General features: G+C 43.6%; 1 protein-coding gene across 2 annotated transcripts in view; it reads left to right on the top strand.

Annotated features, from left to right (window-relative positions):
- The first annotated feature begins 121 nt into the window (after positions 1-121).
- RPH3A (rabphilin 3A) overlaps positions 122-22,223 on the top strand; it is a 254,656-nt gene continuing 232,554 nt past the window's right edge. Inside the window, exon 1 of one of the 2 annotated variants that reach the window (XM_078060941.1) lies at positions 122-285. In XM_078060941.1, the coding sequence (XP_077917067.1) occupies positions 145-285 (141 nt within the window). In that variant the 5' untranslated portion in view covers positions 122-144. The remainder of the gene's footprint in view (positions 286-22,223) is intronic. The other variant, XM_078060943.1, reaches the window with a different exon arrangement.

The following is a 22,223-nucleotide window of genomic DNA, read 5'->3' as shown; positions in this document are numbered from 1 at the left end:
AGGGACAACTAACTTTTCCTGGCGGAGGAGGGAGAGGGGGCGGTGGTCTTCCCCACCCTCAGGCTTGGCTCGGGAACCCTTTATGACTTCCCGCGGGGCGGCGGCTCCCACCTCTGAGGGCAGAGCGCGCGCGCGCATGTGTGTATGTGTGCGTGTGTGTGGGGAGGACTTGGTGATCGAGGGTCACGCGCAGGTGGCTTTGTCGTGGTGGTGGGGGCGGCCGCAGAGGCGCTGCCGCTGGAGGCAGAGGAGGAGGGACAGCCGGCCCACCATCGCTGCGGGCGGGTAAGGTGGGCACGCCGGGGGGGCTGCGGGGAGGGGAAGGGGGCGGGCCGCCGCGGCTCTCGCCTCCCGGAGCCGCCGCCTGCACGGGGTGGGGGGGTCGTGGGGGGCCCTCTGGGCCGGGGAGGGGGACGCAGGACGCCGTCCGCGGGAATGGGGCTGCTGGAGCTGGAGGATGCGCTAGAACTGGGGGTGGGGCGACGACGGAATTGGACGGCCAGGAGAAGGCACGCGACCCGCGGGTCCCCTGGCTTTTGGAGGGGCGGGTCCCTGCAAGGGTGTGCGGAGTGGCTGCGTCCGCTCGCGGAAAACAGGTGGTCGCCGGGTGCTATTGGTCCCTCGGGGCGCAGCGGCCTGTCACCGACCGCAGCAGTGTCCCTCTTCCCCAGGCTGGCAGGGGGTTAACACCTCGCTGGGGGAGCCACAGGGTGTCGGGTGTGCGTCTAACCTGCGGTCCCAGGGCTTGCCTCGCCACTGTGCTGTGCTGAGCGGATGGACCACGGGGCCAACTGGAGACCCACCAGGGACACTCATGGTTGCTAGGCAGGATTGTGCGCCCAGTGTGGCCAGATCGGCCAAATTCCCGGGAAGCCAGAAAGTGAGACATTTATGTAAAATCACCTTTGGATTTTGGCAATTAACTTGAAAATACTTTTTGTAATGAAAAGTTTTGACCCTACATGAAAACCAGGAATATACGAGCCTGGTGGGAATATGATGAGCTGGAGAACACATGCCCCATCTACAGGGAGCAGCTACCATTCAGCTCCGGGCAATCATTACCATGAGAAATTACAGGCTCAGTGTTACTGTATTTTTTGGAACAGAAGTTGGTAATCTAAATTTTTACATGAAATCTTCCAATATTTAAAAATATATAAAAAAAATTTACCTGGTTTATCTACTAGTTCTTAACCTTTGCTCATCACAACTTCCTTTGATAATCTGATCAAAGCTATAGAACCTGGGAAATTTATTTTGTATATAATTTCATAGAGGGCCTCCATCAATTCCACTGTGTGCCTGTTCATCAGAACCAACACCTGCTCTGCCAGTTATACTTTTTTTTTTTTAAAGATTTTTATTTATTTATTTGACAGAGAGAGAGAGAGCACAAGCAGGGGGAGTAGGAGAGGCAGAAGCAGGCTCCCCGCTGAGCAGGGAGCCCCTCGGGGTGGGGGGGGGCTAGATCCCAGGACCCTGGGATCATGACCTGAGCTGAAGGCAGTGGCTTAACTGGCTGAGCCGCCCCCACGCCCCCGTTACACTTTCCAAGAGAGGATCTGATTGGCTGGATTTACCATCATCAAATATGCAGCACTTCTATTGGATAGAGTTTCATTCATGGTCTCCCTCTCATGTTGTGATTGGTTGTCTTTAGCGTGGCACTGATTCTGTGTCCAGTCAGGTGTGGCTGGTGGCTGCAGGGCTGGATGTACCCAAGACACGGGCTCCCGGCCCCATAACTTTCAGGACAAAGTATCTCAGGAGTTACTTTTCTCAGAAGTAGCCGTGGGCATCCAGATCCTTTGAACTTCATGGGTTGCTCTCCAGGATGCCTCCTCACTGACATTTCTCCCACCCCCCCCCTTCTCTTTCCATTTGGAAAACCCTTTCCTTCCCTCCCTTTCATCTTTATATTTAAAAAAGTCTGGTAAAGTAGTTACTTTTAGTTTTTATGATCTCATTTAAGGGGCGCCTGGGTGGCTCAGATGGTTAAGCGTCTGCCTTCGGCTCAGGTCATGATCTCAGGGTCCTGGGATCGAGTCCCGCATCGGGCTCCCTGCTCAGTGCAGAGCCTGCTTCTCCCTCTCTCTCTGCCACTCCCTCTGCTTGTGCTCTTCTGTCTATCTCTCTGTCAAATAAATAAATAAAATCTTTAAAAAAAAATTAGTCTATCAAAGTAGTTCAAGTACACAGTTTAAAAAAGTCAGATTATAACATATTTATAACAACAAGTTAGTTTCCTTTTTTAAAAAAGATTTTATTTATCTATTTGACAGAGAGACACAGAGAGAGAGGGAACACAAGCAGGGGGAGTGGGAGAGGGAGAAGCAGGCTTCCCGCTGAGCAGGGAGCCTGATGCGGGGCTCAATCCCAGGACTCTGGGACCATGACCTGAGCTGAAGGCAGATGCTTAAAGACTGAGCCACCCAGGTGCCCAAAATATTAGTTTCCTATTCCTCTCCTAGTCCATCCCTAGAGACAAGTATTTTCAACTCCTTTAGCTGATTCTTAGGGCATTTCTCCATCTTCATATTTCTATTCTTGATTTTGGCATGTAGTTCTAGGTATTTCATTCCCTCACTCATTAATCAACCAATCAATTAATTAAACACATATACAGAAAACACCTACTAAGGGCTAGGGCCCCATGCTGCTATTGATAGAGGGATGAGCAAAACCAGATTCAGTCCCTCCTTTATGGAATTCTTCACTAGTAGAGGGGTTGATCTGTGATTCATCAATGAATCACACAATCATATGTAAAATGGCACCTGCAGTAAGGGAACCCAGGAAAAGTACATTGCACCATGAGAGAGCATAAAGGGGAATTGACATGGTCAAGGAAATCAGCGAATGCTTCCATGAAGAAAGTTGATTGAACTGAGATTTAAAAAGTGAGCAGACATAAAAGCCCTGGGAGAGGGATGCCTGGGTGGCTCAGTCAGTTGGGCATCTGCCTTCAGCTCAGGTCATGATCCCAGGGTCCTGGGATTGAACCCACATCGGGCTCCTTGCTCACTGGGGAAACCTGTTTCTCCCTCTGCCTGCCGCTCCCCCCTGCTTGTGCTCTCTCTCTTTCTCTGACCTGGGTCATGGGTTCAAATCTTCTCTCCCCAACTCATTAGCTGTTTGCTCTCAGGTAAGACACCTAACTTCTGAGTCTCAGTTTTCTTACCTAAAAAAATGCTGTTCCTAAAAGGTAGAGGGTTTGGTGATGAGCATGAAGTGACATAATTCTTGTAAAGTTTTGCTCAGTGCCTGTCACACAATAAGTGGTCAAAAAAGCTCATTGATATTATCATTATATCATTTTTTCCTTTACTGTATAAATATCAGGTGATGGGGCACATCTAGGCTGAATCCTGAGGTTGCGAAGGCTAGCAAAGTCTGGGGGACAAACAGAACTTTGGTTTGAGCTGATGATCATGTCTGATATCTTCAGATCATGGCAGAGAGAGAACACACGGGGTTTGAAAGTCACCCTGAGCTTGGTGTTTTCCTGGTCTGCAGCCATTAGCCTTGATTACATGAAGTGCTTCAGAGCTGGGTGGAATCTCTCTCTCGCTCCCTGTTAGGACTGTCTGGGCAGGAGGCAGAGAATGAATGCTTTTGGGGCAGGCATGCCTAGAATGCACCGTCCAGGGCTCAGAATCCTGGGCGTCTAGCCTTCAGCCAGAGAGTTGTGTTGGTCATTCTCTTTCTGTCTTGCCTGGGATTCTAACAACCCACTTTATTTTGACCTTGTCCCTGACCTTGGTGGACACCCTGAACCCAGGTGACCGGTTGTTTATGGTTTGTTACAATGATGGTTTTGATATAATGTGGACATTAAAGCTGCAGGAAGACTAGCATCCCTCTCTCTCTATCTCTCTCCTTTGTTTCCCCTTCCTCTCTCCACCCCTCTCTCTCTCTCTTCCTCTCTGCTTCACGCTATCTCTGTCTGCAGTTTGTCTTCCTGTCTGTCTCTGCTTCTGTCTGTCTTCCTTTCAACCTCCATAATTATTATTAATTTTTATCTCTTTGCCTCTCTCTATGTCTCTTTGCTGTCCATGTCCCAATCTCTCGTCTTTATTTCTCTCTGCTCATCCCTCCATTTCTCTCTGGACTTAACATTAAATTCTTTCTCTTGATCTCTTGGTCTCTTTCTGCCTCCCCCCCCCCACCCCCCACATCTCTCCCATCTCCTGAGCCCTTCTTTAACTTTTTTAAAAAATTAATTAATGTATTTTAGAGAGAGAGAGTGAGCATTAGGGGCGGAGGGAGAGGGAGAGAGAAACTCAAGCAGACTCTGCGCTCAGTGCAGAGCCCGACACGGGGCTCAATCCCAAGACCCTGAGGTCATGACCTGAGCTGGAACCAAGCAAGAGTCAGATGCTTAACTGACTGCAGCCCCACAGGTGTCCCGCCTTCTTTAACATTCTGTGATTTTATGGAAATAGTCTAGCCCCCTCAATGAGACCATTTGTAACCAAGGATTTAGCTAACATCATTTTTGTATTTTGTGTATGAGGGCAGTGGGGGAAGTTAGCTGCTTTTCACTTTGATATAGTTTAGTCAAGAAAGCCTTTTTATTAGCAAATTTGTGCAGATTGGTCCACAGGATGTAAGATGTGACTAAAATATTAAATTCCCACACTGTCAAAGCACGAATGGATTGGGAAGGTAAATTATAGAGGCATGTTCTCCCACAGGAGTTTGGCTGACATTTAAAATTAATTTTTCTTAATTCTGTGGCCGCTGCATTACACACTGGTTTTAAGGGAAAACATTCAAATCCAAGTTCTTGGTGAGTACCCTAAGAGAGGAGAACAGTAGTAATTAAATTAAAAGTGCAGAAATTGTTCTTTGGTTACTTCCTGCAAGTTTTCTTACCTTGGGGAACATCTGCAAGAGGAAATGTTTTGCAGTCTTGACAAAATTAAGAGTATCAGCTTTTATGGAAATGAGCAGATCCACAGATAAAATGGAAAAAAAAAAAACTCCGACTATACATAGCTTGGGAAGAGTTTTAAGATTTTCCTTCCTCCCTTCCTTCCTTTCTTTCCTTTTCCTTTCTGTGTAGTATTCCTCCTGTCTATATTATGCCTGGGTCAGTAGCCTGCTGTGCTTGAACCTGAACTGATATTCAAGACACCTGAGTTCAATCCCAGCCTTGCTGCTCACCAGCTGTGTGACCTTGGGAAAGTTATTCAGCTTCTCTGGGCTTCAGTGTCCTCTTGTGTTGAGTGAGACGTTTTTGGAGTAGATGCCACTAATATTTTTTCCAGGTCTAAAATTCTGACGCACATGCCGACAAATGTTTAATTTTTAATATGCATTTTTGCCCCTGTTATGAAGAGGAAAAAATCATTAAACACTAATAAAAAAAGGAACAAATGGAAACTATCCATATTCCTACCACCCAAAGAGCACTGTGAACAATTTGATGCATTTCCTTTCAGTCTTTTTTTGATACATAGTTTTAATATATGGGTTGTTTATATTATGTGTAACACTTGTGTATCCTCTTCTTTTCAGTTAGAATTTCCTCCTTGAGCATGTCTCTCTCTGTCCTTCTGTCTTTATGAACATTTTTAATGGGTACATAGTATTTCATCCAGCACCTGGATTTCCATAACCATTCCCTGGTTGCTAAGCATTTTGGTTGATGTCAGCTTTTCTCTTTTATGGCTATTTTAGCCAGATTTGTCTAAGGCTTCTCTGCATTGTTTTAGAGCTTGAACAGAGAACTGAGGTCCAGCTTCATAGAGACCCCCCCTTCATGCAGGCCCACTGGATGAATCTGGACAGCAGATACATTTTGTTCAACCTAAAGAGGGTTTTTAATAATTAATTAATTTTACTTAACTCCCACATTGAAAAAAAATCTACAATCTCACACAAAAATCCAGAGTAGCAATATGCAGGGGCAATTGTCCCTCTTGGTGGGCACAGTCTCCTTGTTTCCCCAGCCCCATGAGACCACCTCCTCTCATTTAGTCGTCCTTGTGGGCATTTGAATTTGAGTCCTCTGGTCAGTTGATCGTGTTCGAGCTGAAGCCTGGTGCCAGTCAAGCACAGGCTGTGATGTGCTGAACTTTTCACTCTCTGAGCAGGACCCAGTAAATACATTCTGGGCATTGTGCCACGTCAGGCTGTTTTTTACAGGTGCTGTGGGAATTGTGTGGCCGAATTTCTGTGCTCTGCATTGTTTTGGTGGTTTGTGCCTAGAGAAACGAAATCATTGCTCAGATGCTGCCGGGATGCAGGGACGGGTAGGTTTTGAGAATTCAGGTCTATGATAGACCATGATTTATTTCTTTTTATCTATAATTTTATGTGTGCGTCTGCTGCTTTCTGAAGTCTTCATTCAGGAGCTTTAGCCAGGTCATCTGCAATCAGACCCTTCCTGGCACATACTGCAATTGTAATTACATCCTTATTTGTGTGCTTATTTGTGTGTGTCTCCACTGGGGCAGAGATAGTGATGCTCATCAGATACTCCGTGTGCTCTGCTGCATTCCCACCTGCCTTGCAGTGAAGTGGAGCCATGTGATCGGTGCTGGCCAATGAGCTATGAGCAGAGGGGTGTGGGGCACCTCCAGGTTTAAGTGCAGGAAAAGCTGTGAGTTCTCTGTGTGTCTTGCTATGTGGTGTGGAATGTGAAGGCCTCATGATCAAAATGGAAAATCAGACTATCGTTTCAGCCTGCATTTCTGAGTTACTTGGACCTGCAGCAGACTCTCTGTGAGTGAAGAGTAAACTTCTGTTGTGTGAAGCCACTGAGATTTTGGTGTGTTTGTTACTGCAGCATAACCTAGCTTAAACTGACTGATACATCCTCTTAGACTTGATGAGTAGGGACTACACGTCCATGTCTACAAAAGCTTCTGACAGCCAGCCAGTGTTCAATAAATATTATAATGGATAAAGAAACAAATACAATTTGTGTTTTTTAGACTATACATATACACAACTCTTCTTCCTCCTGGGATGGCATGTTAGCTTAGAAAGACACCCTCCTGCGGAAGAAAAGGAGAACTAACATTTATTGAGTACCATCTATTTTGTCATTTGTGATCCATATTTAAAGATGAGGAAAAAGAGGCCCATGCAGATTAGGCAGTTTGCCCAGGGTCATAGAGCTGTTTAATACATGGTTCTGCCAAAATGTCTCCTATCCATCTTTTCAGTTGTCTTCAGGTTTTGACTTTAATGCCTTCCCTGATCACCAGGCTAGATTACTTCTCACTGTTATATGTTCTCCTTACTGCTGGAACTTCCCTGTATGATACTGTCACTTCCCACTAGACTTCCAGTGCTCTGAGGGTAGGTACTGTGTCTGTTGTGCTCAGTCCTATATCTCCAGCACCTATATACTGCCTGGCAAATAGGAAGTACTAAATAGATGTTTGTTCAATGAATTAAAGGGAGGCAGAAAACCTAGACTTTTGTTCTGTACCACCATTCATCAGTGGTGTCATCTTGGACAAGTCATTTTACCTCTGTGAATTCCAGTGCTCCTGTTTATACAAGGAAGGTGTTTGGCTTCCATAAATATTTCATTCAGAAATTACCCTCTTACTCCTTCTCAGGGTCTCACTTTGGGTTACTTTCTCATCCTTTTAATTCCATTTCTATTCCTGGAGTAACTGACAGAGCTGGGATTTGAACCCAGGCAGTCTAAACAGTTCATGAGAGGGGCTCCTGACTGGCTCAGGCAGTGGAGTGTGCACCTCTTGAGTTGTGAGTTCGAGCCCCATGTCAGGTGTAGAGATTACTTAAAAATAAAATCTTAAAACAAACCCAAAAAACAGCCCATGATTTTAACTGCCTATTCCACCCATCTATTGCCCCACCTGTCCTTCTGTTTACCCATCGTTACTCATCCATCCACTCATACGGTCACTCATCCATCCATATATCCTACCATCTCTCCAAACATCCATCTAAACATCCATCCCTCCATGCATGCATGCATCTGTTTATTCATCCAGGGATTTCCTTTTTTAAAAAGATTTTTATTTTTATTTGTTTGACAGAGAGAGAGAGAGAGAGAGAGAGAGACAGCGAGAGAGGGAGCACAAGCAGGGGGAGTGGGAGAGGGAGAAGCAGGCTTCCCGCAGAGCAGGGAGCCTGATGCGTGGCTCCATCCCAGGACCCTGGGATCATGACCTGAGCCGAAGGCAGACGCTTAACGACTGAGCCACCCAGGTGCCCCCATCCAGGGATTTTCTGTCCAAATACCTATATATTCTTCAACAAGTACTTTTGGAGTGAATACTATATGCCAGGCCCTGTGCTGGGGTACTGGGGTCCAACAGGAACAAAACCAACTCAGTTTCTACCCTCCCAGAGTCTCAGTTTCATGAGTATAGGGAGGTTTCACCTGTGCTGCTGTTAATGTGGGGTATTGAAATAATGCCCAGTGTGTGAGCTGGCGCTCTTCAGCTGATTTTATTGTATTGGTTTTTGTATCCTCATGGATAATATAGGGCTCTGTTGTTATTATTACATGTAAATACATTAGTTAATTAGCCAGTGTTTATTGAGCACTTACTATATGCCAGGCACTATGTTAGGTGCACACAAGACCCAACTTGTTCCACAGCTCTAGAGGGCATCACTTACATTGTGTTCTATTTGATCCTAGAGTTGTACAGGATAATGGGACCTTGCATTTGTCACTGTCTTAAAGGAGTCCACAGCCTAGTACAATGATTAAGAGCTTGAGTTCTGAATCTGGACAGCCTGGCTTTGAGTGTCATTTCTGCCACTTATTGGCTAGGCAATTTTGTCAAATCACTTCACCTCTCTGTGCTTCAGTTTCCTTGCCTATAAAATAGGGATAGTAATAGTCAATTTATAGATTGTTATATGGCAAAGAGTTATTTAATGCAAAAGCTCTCAGAATAGTACCTAGCACATACTAAGTGCTCAATAAAAGACTAATGAACAGCTTAGATATATCTGCACTTGGTGGCTTTAACACTTTTTCAGATAGGGAAACTGAGTTAGGGGCATGACCTAGCCAAACCTGACATGATCAGCCAATCCCAGAGTCTATGATAAATGGGTTAGTGACTATTCATTGATCTAAAGGGTATGTGGTTCATGTAGCAAGGTACCTACCCAAGCTGATATAAACCAGTTATAATAAAGTGTGACTCCATTTTGATGTTTGACCACCAACAGCTTTCAAGATCTCTCCCTTCCCCTTTTCCCTTTGCCCCATATCTGGTCAAGCCAGTAAGAAATCCCATGTGTACAGGAACTCCTTTGGTGCCATGTGTACAGGAACCTTCATCCAGCTCCATTCCCTAACCACAATAAAACAAAAGTCTCATCCCTCTCTTTGGTCAAGACATTCCAGATCAGCTTGAGTGCCTGCCCTGTTATCACCAGAAAATTTCATTACATGAGTTAATAAATCTTAACATACCCTCTTGGTGCCTGTGTGGCATCATCAATCTTGACATCCAAACCAACTTTGGATAGGGTGTTGATTCCACCTTCCATGGGGCAACCATAAAATGCTAATGTTAACAGAGTGAATTTGGAGAAACCAAATATAATGGAGATACTAATTGATCTGAAGGAAATGACCCAGAAATTCCACTTCTCTGATGCTACTGGAGAACATACATACACCTGTGTGAGAGGAACAGCTCAATCAACCATGGTACATCCTGGCATGGGCTACTTGGCAGTCATTAAAAAAAATTAAGTAGGGTGGTTAAGTACAGAGAAGGGTAGATTCTCACAACATATCATTGAGTGAGAAAAGCAAGATGAAGACTATGTTAAGTATGTCTGTGTTCTTTTTAGAATTAATTTTTGTGTATGGTGGGAGGTAGGGAATCAAGGTGTTTCTTTTTTTGTCCATATGAATATCCAGTTGATCCAACATCATTTATTCAAATGATCCTTTTGTACAACAGCAATGCCTTTATTGTAAATCAGATGACTGTCTATGTGTGGTTCTGCTCTAGGACTTTATTTTGTGCCATTCATCTATTTGTCTATCATGTGCCAAAACCACAAAACCCTAATAACTATAGCTTTAAGTAAGACTTGAAATCTGCTGGTATAAGTTTTCTCTTCCTCCTTCTCTTTCTTCTATATTGCTTGCTTTTTGTTAGGTTCTTTGCATTTCCATATAAATTTTAGAATTGGCTTACAAATTTCAATGAAAGAAACCTAGTAGATTTTGATTGGGATTCCAGTGAATCCATAGGTCATTTTGGGGAGAACTAAAATCTCAAGAATTCATTGACATGGGACATTTCTCCATTTATGTGAATGTTCTTTAACTTCTGTCTTCAATGTCTATAGTTCGCAGTGTAGAAGTCTTGCTTATCTTTTGTTAAAGTTGTTCCCAGATTTAAAATATTTTTTGATTGTATGGTAAATGACATTTTATTTAATTTAATTTATTTACTTTAATTTATTTAATTTAATTTATTTATTATTTATTTACTTTTTAAGTAGACTCCATACCCAACGTGGGGCTTGAACTCACATCCCCAAGATCAAGAGCTGCATGCTCCACTGGCTGAGCCAGCCAGGTGCCCCAATGATATTGCATTTTAAATTTCCTTTTTCTATTGTTCGGAGCTGATGGGTACAGCATGTGTGTGCCGGGCTAAGATTGCCTGTTCGCATGTATGTGTCTGTAACTCTGCGGAGGGTAGCAGGACCAGGCAGGGGAAACAAGAAAGGAGGATTGGTCTTCTCCTACTCCCGCCCCAGAATAAAGTGTATTCTCCAGTTCCAGTGGCAGGCGGGAGAGAGACTGTTCCTAGACCTACAAGCAAGAGAACCTGCTTGGACATCAGATAAATTCCTAGAATGGAGGGGCTCAATATTATGATCGCCCAACTGACTCTTGGGTTGCAGGACAACCTAATGTCTATCTTCAGCTGGGGCCCCCCAGGAGCAGACCCAGAGACAAGGGTCTGAGTGCAAGGGCTTCATTTGGCAGGTGATTCCATGAAGCACTCATCCAATTCCATGGAGACAGAGAAGGGCAGTAAGCTGTAGTGTTTTGCTGAGGGCCAGCTAGGCTCAGTCTTGCTTGGGGCCCTGGCAGGCTGTGAAGCACATGCTTACAAGTTGCTCATGGTAAACAAAGTTGTGTGGTTGAGGAAGCACTTATCCCTTACTCACACTAGCCATCGGCTGAGGCTTCTTCTAGGGGTGTTGTCTTGTTTTCTCGTTGACGCTTCTGACCTGCTATACATCCTGGATTAACCTGCTGGATTAATCTGGCAAAGAATCACAGGTATTTATAGAATTTATCAACTCAGTGTGCAAGGGATGGTGAAAGGGACAGCAACAGTGTACAGTATGGCTTCCTGTATAGATTTGTAAACAAGAAGACATGTGCTGAGTAGAGAAGATGAGTTTATTCCCCTGAGCATTTCTGATTCTCAACAGTCAGTAAATTGGCAGCCTGATTTATGCATTGCTCTCTTGTGAGTTAGGCTGGTAGGAGTTAAGAGAGATGGCCCCTTCGTGGGAGTACTTGGCAAAGTTGAATTTCTTAGACCAAGTTTGGAAGCTGAAAAGTGAAAAGTTGCACCAGACAGGGACGATGACTAAGCAAAGTGGGCAGGAGGAGGGGAAAATGCATAAGAAGTGCTTGGCATGGTGCTTTGCAGGTAGTGAATTCTCAATAACAGTTACGTACAGAATGGCAGGCAATAGCAACTATTTCAAGGGACAGTTTTTTTTTTTTTTAAAGATTTTATTTATTTATTTGAGAGAGAGAGAATGAGAGACAGAGAGCATGAGAGGGAGGAGGGTCAGAGGGAGAAGCAGACTCCCTGCCGAGCAGGGAACCCGATGCGGGACTCGATCCCGGGACTCCAGGATCATGACCTGAGCTGAAGGCAGTCGCTTAACCAACTGAGCCACCCAGGCGCCCCTCAAGGGACAGTTTTAAGGAGGGAGTGGAACCGAGCGTAACTGACTGACAGGATGCCAAAAAGATTCAAAACTAACCAGGAGGAGGTTATGAAAGACGTCTCCATGCCTAACGCTGGCCTCTTGTGTAGACCTTGTAATTAGGGTGACAAGCATTTTCTATTAATTGCAGTGATAGCGGGTTCTTAGAGGTGAGGTTAATTGGTAATATGGGTGTGTAACATCTTCCCCTCGGATATTTTAGATGCCAGTAATTAACCTCTTTGTTCCAGGGGACAACCATTCATCATTTGTCTTCTTGGCATTCTGCCGTCAGCTCTTTCCTCATCTCCTGCTGCATTGGTTTTGACACATTAGCAGGGCTGACGTGGAGGAATACAAAAGTGAGTCATAGGGTCCCTGTAGCAAGACAAAGTGGACTTTCTGTTCACGTGGCCTGGATGAGAACTGCTTTATCCAGCGGGGGCCGTGAGGTCCAGTGCTGGGCGCATACAGCCTTACAAGGGCCAATGGGAATGATTGTACCTGAAAAAGAAGTGTGGCCTCTGAAATATGAAAAGAAAACCATGCAAGTGAAAAACATTTAAAATTTTACTTTTTTAGCTTTACTGAGGTATGATTGACAAGTGAAAATTGTATATATTTAGGTTGTACAACATTTTTTCAAAAGGTGTACAATGGGATGATTTAATATGTGTATACATTGTGACATGATTACCACAATCAAATTAATTAACACATCTGTGACCTCAGATAGTTACCATTTGTGTGTGTGTGTGTGTGTGTGTGTGTGTATGTGTGTGTGCTGAGAACAGTTTAGATTTACTCTCTTAACAGATTTCAAGTATACAATACAGTATTATTAACCATAATCACCATGCTGTACATTACATCTTCAGAACTTATTCATTTTTCTGAACTGAAACTTTATATCCTTTGACCAAAAGCTCCTCATTTCCCCCTGGTAATCACCTTTCTATTCTCTGGTTCTATGAGTTTGACTTTATATAATTGCGATTGATACATGTTTCATTTCATGAAGCACTGTGCACATTATAACATATGTCAGCTAGTCAATGGCAACTCAATTTATGGTTCTTTATATATTTTATTTTACATGGTTACATTTTAATATTTTTATATTTGAGCTGAGGGCATCTATTGTCAAATCTACAGGGTTTGAATGTGACCCTACCCTGGGCACAGCTTCCTGATCAGAATTTGGTTTGTAGGAATTTGATTTACAAAATGAATGGATTATTTAGAGCTTGGGATACCATGGCCTTTTGCAACCTGCTCACCTGATTTTTTTGGATGTTCTTTAGAACTTAAAGGTTTTAATTGCAAAAGTAAATTTATTTTTGTTGGAATAGCATAATAAATACAATCAGGTATAAAGCAAACTATTAATGATGTTCCATTATCCTTCTCCCACCCCCTGATATGTTTTAAAAGTTTAAATGCAGTGTTTCCAGACTTTCCTAGGGGTTGGAGAGATTTGGGATTTACCTGCCCTGCTCCTGCCCCCTGTTGAATGGCCAACAGTCAGGCACACTATGTCTGCCTTTAAAAGGGAAGACTTGTTCCCTCTACTCACACTTCTGACACCAAATGTGGGGATTTTTTTCCCCTTACATCAAGCAATTCTCCAACTCTCTGGACACCAACTGGTTCCATTCTGACCCTAGTTAGCACAGACCCCACAGGTTAAGGGCTCAGTCCCACAAGACTGCCCTTCCCTTCAGTTCAGATGCCAATTGCATGTTCCAGGTTGTGACCTGTACTTCTGACCAACTGGCTATAAATTGGGAGTTCCCACAACAGCCTCTTTGGGTTTGATAATTTGCGATAATGGTTCACAGAAGCCAGGGAAACACTTTACTTATGTTTACTGGTCTATCATAAAGGATATTAGAAAAGATATGGATGAACAGCCAGATGAAGGGTACATATGATGAGATATCTAAGTGCAGGAGCTTTTGTCTCTGTGGATTTTGGGTGTTCCACCTTCCTGGCATATGGATGTGTTCACCAATCTAGAAGCTCTCTGAACCCTGCTGTTTAGGGTTTTTATGGAGATTCCTTTACATAGACATGATTGATGAAATCATTGGCCATTGCAGTTAACTCAATCTCTAGTCCCCTCCTCTCCCTGGAGGTTGAGAAAAGGGTTGGGGCTGAAAGTTCCAACCCTCTAATCATGCCTTGGTCTTTCTGGTGACCAGCCCCCATCCTGAAGCTAAGTAGGGGCCCCCAGCCACCAGTCATCTCATTAACATACAAAAAGACACTCATCACTGTGAAGATTCCAAGGGTCTTAGAAGCTCCAGTGTCAGGAACAGGAGACTAAGACCAACTATAATAAAAGAGGCTCCTAGCACCTCATCACTCAGGAAATCAGAAGGGTTTTAGGAGCTCAGTGTCAGGAACTGGGGACAGAGACCAAATATCATGTCTTATTATGTCATAGCCACCAACTATCCCAGTGACTTTAGGTAAGTGGCTTGAAGCCCCTGAGCATCAGCCTCTGGTGTGTGTATCATGGGATGACAACAGTCCCTACCTCTTGGATTGCTGTGAGGACTGAATGAGTTAATATGCATGGAGGTTTCAGCACTACATATCTTGCCTGGTGTAAGGGCTAAGGGTGGGCTGCCCCAAGATGGGCCCCTTTCGTATGAACATTATTTTGAGTTAAACGCAATCAAAACCCACCAGATTCAGGAAAATCTCTTTACCTTTCCCTCAACTGCCTGCTTGCACCACCAGGAAGAGAGCTATTCACAGAGATTCCTCTTTACCTAAGACACTTACCTGCATAATAGGTATTTCCAGATAGCTCCTTTCATCTTCCTTCTAATGGTCTATCTCCCCTTTGTATCTTCAGATTCCCACCCCTCTCCTTAACTCATAGAAGCATCATGTTGCCTCACTGTCTTTGGAATTTCCATGTCTGTGTGGATTCCTCCTACATATGCTATTAAATTTGATTTTCTCCTGTTAATCTGCCTCATGTCAATTTGATTCTTAGTCCAGCTAGAAGGACCTTGAAGTGCAGAGAAAATTCTTTCTTCCAAACACTGGTATGGCATATATCCTCAAATCAGTGCACTATTTCTGAACCCTGAACCTTCAGTCTAGTGAAACAAGGTTGCATAACACATATTCTAAATCAGAGTGGTGCAAATTTTCCAGTGTTTGTGGATTTAGGGCACTCCCTGGGGGTATAATTAGAATCAGATTTTGGGAAAGGTTGATTCACTCAATCATCTATTTTTTTTCTCTTAATTTAAATATAGACTATACTGCAAGTCACTGTCCCCAGGTGAGCTGAATAATTAATGCTAGCTCTGATAATCCTGCCTGGCTTCAAAATGGTTCATTATTACTGATAACAACAAGTACCATTTAGTGAGTGCTCCCTCTGTGCCAGACTCTGCCCCAAGTCCTTTTCTAGTTTCGGGTATAGAGTTAAGTGTTCTCAGGGACTCTGAGTCACACTCTTGCCTCCTTCGAGCAGTATGTCTTCTTCTCTGAGCCTCGGTTTCCTCATCTGTAAAATGGGACAAGATTAGCTGCTCCCTCAACAGAGTTGTGTTGAAGATCAAATGCACAATAAATGCGAAGGTCTAAGCCTGAAGCTGGACGGGGCGTAAGCACTTGATAAATGTTAACTTTATTATCATCATGTTCCTTAATCCTTATGGCAACCTTTTGAGGTAGATATGAAAAATATTTGGCTCATTTCATACAGCAGAACTCTAAAAACAGGCGCCTTCAATATTTCATTCCATTTCCCTTTATAATCTTTTTCACAGTATATTTGGGGTTAGGGATGTAAATTAGCTCCTTATCAACAGGAAAGTGGATATATACATTAGATTTATGCCACTGAAAATGAATGAGCTAGGACTCTGTGAATCAGCAGGGGTGAGTCCTCCAAAAGACATAATGTCAAGAGCAATAAAAGAAAGTTGCACAAAAATGCACATGGAATATTATTTACATAAAGTCTAAAAATATGCAAAGCGGGGCGCCTGGGTGGCTCAGTGGGTTAAGCATCCGACTCTTGATTTTGGCTCTGGTCATGCTCTTGGGCGTCAGGGTCTTGGGATTGAGCCCAGCATCAGGCTCTGTGCTCAGTGGGGAGTCTGCTGGAGATTCTCTTTCTCCCTTTCCCTCTGCTTCTCTCCCCACTTGTGCGTGCACGCTCTATTTCTCAAATAAATAAATCTTTAAAAAAATATGCAAAGCAATTTTATCAGGTTAGGCATACACATTACACAAATAGGTAGTAGAAATACAAAGACATGCCTGGGGAACACCAAATTCACAGTGTTTGTACGTTGTGCTCCCTCTGTGGGGGCAGTGGTGGTATGGGTGTGGAGGGGCATATGAGAGTCTGCAGATATTTTGGGGATGTTTATTTCTTAATCTGCTGCTGGGGGCATTTATTATTCTTTATGCCTTTTGAAATATGCCTCAGGTAGGTAATAATAATTTAAAAAATTTTACCCTAGCCATGGGGAGAGCGTTTGGGGGGTTCCCTCTGTATTCTTGAGCTCCCCTGTCCCAGACCAGGTTCTTTAACCTTCCTGAACCCACACTTTCTCTGCAACCACCTCCATTTCTTTCTAGTGCCTGGCTAACAAAGACCCCAGCCCACCTGGCTCAAAACTGAGCTTCTGGGCAGCCGGGGTCTCAATTTGCATGTTAAAGGGGCCCAGCTTTCTCCACCTTTTTTTTTTTTTTTTTTTAAGATTTATTTGAGAGAGAGTGCAAGTGGGGGAAGGGGCAGAGGGAGAGGGAGAGAGAGAATCCTCAAGCAGATTCTGCCCAGTGTGGAGCCCCATGTGGGGCTCGACGATCTCAGGGACCTGAGATCATGACCTGAGCTGAAATCAAAGGTTGGATGCTTAACTGACTGAGCCACCCAGGTGCTCCTCTCCACCAGTGTTTTAATTACCCTTTACCTGCCTGGCTTTGTGACCTGCCCCCCTCCAAACACTCCCAGGCACCCAATTGGCTCTTTTATTCCATTGGGGGGAGGGGGCAGGAGGAGAGAGGCATTTGCATTACTACAGAAATGGGGCCAACCTTAATAAGGGTAGGGCTTAGACAAGTCACAGTATATGGTGGGGCTCCCCCACTCCAGTTCCAAGATACTTATAAAAGTGAAGCTTGATTAAAATGAGTAGCAAAAGCACTTTTGAAGGGAAAAGGGGATATTACCTAACCCTACCTTCACTCCCTCCAGCATACTGCCTAGTAGTATGTGTGCGTGTGTGTGTGTGTGTGAGTGTGCGCACGCATTGGTTTGTGGAAAACAGGAGGAGCCACATTTGCCAGGCAGTCAGCTCTGGTCTTGCAACAGCTGGCCCTTCTATCTGGAATGCCAAGATAGGAGTTCAAAATAAGTATATTTTCCAGGTGACTGAAACATACCCCCCTGGGGTCATCTATATTTATGTGCAGAACACGAGGTTCAAAGAGGTTAAGTAATTTTCCCAAGGGTGCACAGCTGGTAAAGTGGCAGAGCTGATAACCTGGAACCTTGATCTGTCCCAAGTCAAGGATTGTGTGCTTCAGTATTTGCTAGTGTGTTAGTAAAACTTCTATTTTACCAAGGGTGATTTTTAAAAAATATTTAATTAATTTATTTGACAGAGAGGGAGATAGCGAGAGCAGGAACACAAGCAGGGGGAGTGGGAGAGGGAGAAGCAGGCTTCCCACTGAGCAGGGAGCCCGATGCAGGGCTCGATTACAGGACCCTGGGATCATGACCTGAGCCAAAGGCAGATGCTTAACAACTGAGCCACCCAGGCACCCCATACTGAGGGTGATTTTAAGGACAGTCATTCCAAGAATCACCTGCTTTAAAAATTGTTTTGCTTTCTAAAAGAGGTCACAGAAACAACTTCACTTTTCTCCATATTGTGAAGGTCAGCTCTCCACCCATTCTGCAGGTATGCTCTCAGGTGTCATCGAGGGAAAAGTGGGAAAGGAAACTAACATATATTTGACTACCATATGCCAGGCATCTCCAAGACATCTTACATATTCTTATTTGTGTTCTCTATTCTCTGTTATCATTCCCATTTTACAGATGGAGAAACTGTGGCTTGGTGTATTAGTTATCTACTGCTGCGTAACAGATTAACCCAAAATGTAGCAGCCTGAACCAACAAACATTAATGATTGTTCATAGTTTCTGAGGGTCAGTCTTTCAGGAGCAGCTTAGCTGGGTGGTTCTGGCTGAGGATTTCTCATGAGGTTGCAGGCAGAATGTGGCAGGAGCTGCAGTCATCTGAAGGCTTGACTGTGGCTGGAGATTTCACTTTCAAGATGGCACACTCATGTGGTTGTTGGCTGGAGGCCTCAGTTCTTTGCTTCGTGAGCCTTTCCATAGAGCTGCCTGTGTGACCTCACATGATGGAAGCTGGCCTCCCCCAGAGTGAGTGATCCAGGAGAGACAAAGATAGAAGCCATAATGCCTTTTATGAGCTGGTCTTCAAAGCTGTACAATGTCAATTCTACTTTATTCTATTTGTTAGAAGGGGTGGAGAAGTAGCTTCTACCTCTTGAAAAGGGGAATATCAGTGAATCAGTAGACATATTTTAAAACCAGCACACTCAGAGAGGCGTGGTGACCTGCTGAAGTTGATACAGCTCGTAAGTGGTGGAGGTCAGATTCAACTGCAAGCCTAGGGGGCTCCACACTCTTCTCTTTTCACTATACTCTGATTTCTCCCTGTAACTTTTAGTGTGAATTGTGTGTAAATCAAGAGTCAGTAGGATCTGAGTGAATTTGGGATTTCTCCTTTAACAGGTAGCATTTGTAACATTTTGGAGTGCTCGAAGAGCTTTCTTGTTCTCTTCCCGATTCTTCATGATCTCTCAGGTCTTTGAGATTGTTGGGTAATTTTTGGATGAAATAATAATAAGGGTCTGTTTATTTATCCATTGTATAATTCTTCAGTTTTCAAAGCTAATTTATATGCAGGATATCACTTGATTCTCCCCAAAACCCTGTTAATAAAGTGGGGGCAAGTGATCTAATCTTCTGGATGAGCTGGGTGCTGAGCCATCATTTATGTATCTTCCTTCTCTTAGTACTTGGTTAGCACTGGCTCCTTCTCCCCCACAGGCCGCTCCTCTGTGTTCCTGCTGGGTCCTACAGTGGGGAGAGCCATGGGAACTTGTGGTCTTGGAGTTGTAGGGGAGAAAAATCTTTTCCTCCACCCTCTTAGATTCTATCACTGAGGCCTGTGAATTAAACTGACAAAAGTCAGATTCACAGGAGAAAAGGCATATGCATTTTATTCATATTAATATTTTTATGTGCACAGGGTTTCATAGAAAAGAAGTAAAAACCCAAAGAAGAGATTAGATTGGGGACTTATTTTAACAAAGGGTAATAAATTGGGGAGAAGTGACTGGACAAAGGAAATGGGGGTTTGGGCCCCTAGGGGTGGTAAATTGTGGGAAGGTGATTAGGCAATGTATAATGGATAAGGGTTGTTTAGTAGGGTTCATTATGCAGACTCAAGTCATCTCTGGTGATTTCCTTTTCCTGGTATGGGAAATTTTTACAAATGGAAACTTATGTCACATTTACAAAGGGAAATGTATGGCTGGCTTTGAGTCAGAAAGTCGGAGGGCAGAGAGCTCTTCCTGTGTCTTGTTTTCTCAGTTGCCTTCAGCTCAAACTCATCTTTATGCCAGGGTGGGATATTCTGGGGTGGCATATGCTGGTCTTCTTCAGAGTTAATATTCTAATTTGCATATATTCTTGTGAAAAGAGCATAAGTCTGTATTAGACTTGGGTTCAAATCCTAGCTTCACCAAGTACTAGCTGTGGGTCCTTGCACAAGCAACTTTACTGCTTCGAATCTTGGTTTTCTCATCTGTATAATGGGGATAAAAAGTACCCACCTCATTGGACTGTTACACAGATTAGATAATTCATAAAAAGTGCGTAACTTCATGAGTGGCAGACAGTCAACACTCAGAGGCACCTGACTTTTCTAAACACATCTGCCCTTATAGAAGCCACTTTCCCACACACCAGGATCCCGGCTTGCTGTGGGACTTGGAGAAGTTGCTTGGCCTCTTGGCTACTTTCCCTTATAAAATGAGGGGGTTTGATTGCATAATTTCTGAGGTTCCTTTCAGCTCGAACAATCCACGGCCCCCGGATTGCCTATGCAGCACACCCAAACTATTTATTTAAAAAATCTATTCATTATTTCCTGCTTGCCTTTGCTTGCTGTAATAATTTTAGATAATAGTTGCACAGAATTAACAGAAGCCAGACGGATTGTTCAGAATTTTTTTTTTTTAATGCAGGGATTGAGCAATATACTGATGTACATAATTTCCCCCTCTTTTCCCTTTGCACTCTAACAGGGCATAGTAAAAAGCAACCAGGGATTTCTTTCCCTTCCCATTGGCTCAGGGAACTGGCTAATGCAGTTTTATGTTAATTTGAAGACATACCAAATGGCATAGCAGAGAGAGAGAGAAAAGCACTCAGTAATAGAAAGTGCTTTTTAATCACTTACCTGAATTTGAGTGTCTGAGGGATTTGAAGGTGAGCTAGGCACCCCCGAGGGAATGCTTTTTCTGTCTTGGTGAAACTCACCACCACCAGTGAACAGTATTGTTCTTGGCTTCTCTTCTTGGGTTTCTCCTGCCCCACAAATGCCTAGCTGTGCTTCTGGCCTGGGCTCTTCTCTCTTAAATACACTGTTCTTTGCTCAGTGTGCTGTTCCTTTTATGGCTAACCAGAAAGGCAGTTTGCTTTGAGCTCACTTTCTTGCTATAAAACCTTCAGCGCCTCCCTATTACCTCTATGGCGTTGAGTACAGACTCCTCAGCCCGGAATCTGATCTCAGCTTTCTTGGGAAGCCAAAGTGGGTGGCTTGTCATTCCTGCGTGTGCCCTGGGACTTTAAACTTTGCCTCCACACGCTGACGCACTCTGCTCACCCCATTTTCTTTGTCTCTCCGCCTCTCCTTCCCCCCCTTTTTTTTTACTTATCAGCATCAAACTTGTTAAAAAAAAATTCAACCCAGTAAATTTGAAGATCTAATTGCCCTTATTAAATTATTATTACATGATTAGTAATCATTTAATCATTAAACAGGCAGCATCCCACCTAGCAAGTAGAGGGGAGCTCCAAAGGGCTGCAGAGAGGGAAGAGTTTTTAAAGGCAGGACAAGGAAGTCGTAAACAGAAAAGAGGACCTCCTTCAGGGGAGGTCACCTTCATTTGGAGACAAAAAGGTCTTAGTAGGTGGATTACTTCATCTTCTTTGGGGGACGGAGAGGACCCATGTGACAGATTACATTATTGGTGCTGACCAGAAAATTCCCGACTAATCAGTTAGAACTCCATTTCTGGGGGAGGTTGAAAGTGCAATTTGGTTAGGTATTAAGCTCCGGTTTGGTGACTTGGACTAAGTGACGCCATTTTGGACCTGTGGTTTTCTTTTTAACAAACTCAAACTTCTGAGACCCAGAGAAAAAGGGTTTCTCTTTCATGAAGACTTTCAATTCCTTCTCTCTCCTTTGAATTACTGTTATGTTTAATTTTGGGAACTCAGTATCTAGTCAAGAAATTAAGAGTACAAGCTTTGTAATCAGATCTGGGACTGAATCTGGATTTAGTCACTTACTGCATGATCTTGGCAAAGCCACTCACCCTCTCTGATCTTCATATTTAGCATCTGTCTATTTCATTTTGTTGTGGGAAGTAAGCAAAGCGATGTCTATGGAACAGCATGCTGTCTGGCACATGTTTATTTTCAGAAATAGAAGTCCAAAATAACATTTTAAAAATATTTGTTTATTTGTGTTTCTTTGTCCCACATATCATCATTACCCACCTTCCTCCACCCAACATTCCAACCAGAGTGCAAGCTCCTTGCACACTCCTCTTTGTAAGCTGCATCATTGACTTGAGTTCTTTCTTCTTTCTTATGGCCAAGCCCTTGCTCATGTGACTTTGCAAGTGATTCATTTGGGTCAACATTTGTCATCTTCAATCAGAGAGATTTAAACAAAAAAAAATTATAAGTTTTGTACTCAAAGTTACAGTACTAAATAAGCATAAAAGAAAAGTTAAATAGAATTTCAAGTGATGGGTTTTCTACGTTTGTAGTATGTATACTTTCAAAGTTTTGAAAACTTCAAGCTGCACTCAAAATTCAAAACAAAACAAAACTTAAAGCTGCACTAAAACTTTTGGGACACCCCGTATCTCCTCACCCCTGGGCTTTGGGGTCAGCTAATATGTCTTCCTTT

This window comes from Halichoerus grypus, chromosome 13 (assembly GCF_964656455.1).
Source record: "Halichoerus grypus chromosome 13, mHalGry1.hap1.1, whole genome shotgun sequence".
NCBI classification, from domain to species: Eukaryota; Metazoa; Chordata; class Mammalia; order Carnivora; family Phocidae; genus Halichoerus; species Halichoerus grypus.
The sequence above is the reverse complement of the archived record's forward strand: the minus strand, read 5'-3'. Positions and strand labels throughout refer to the sequence as shown.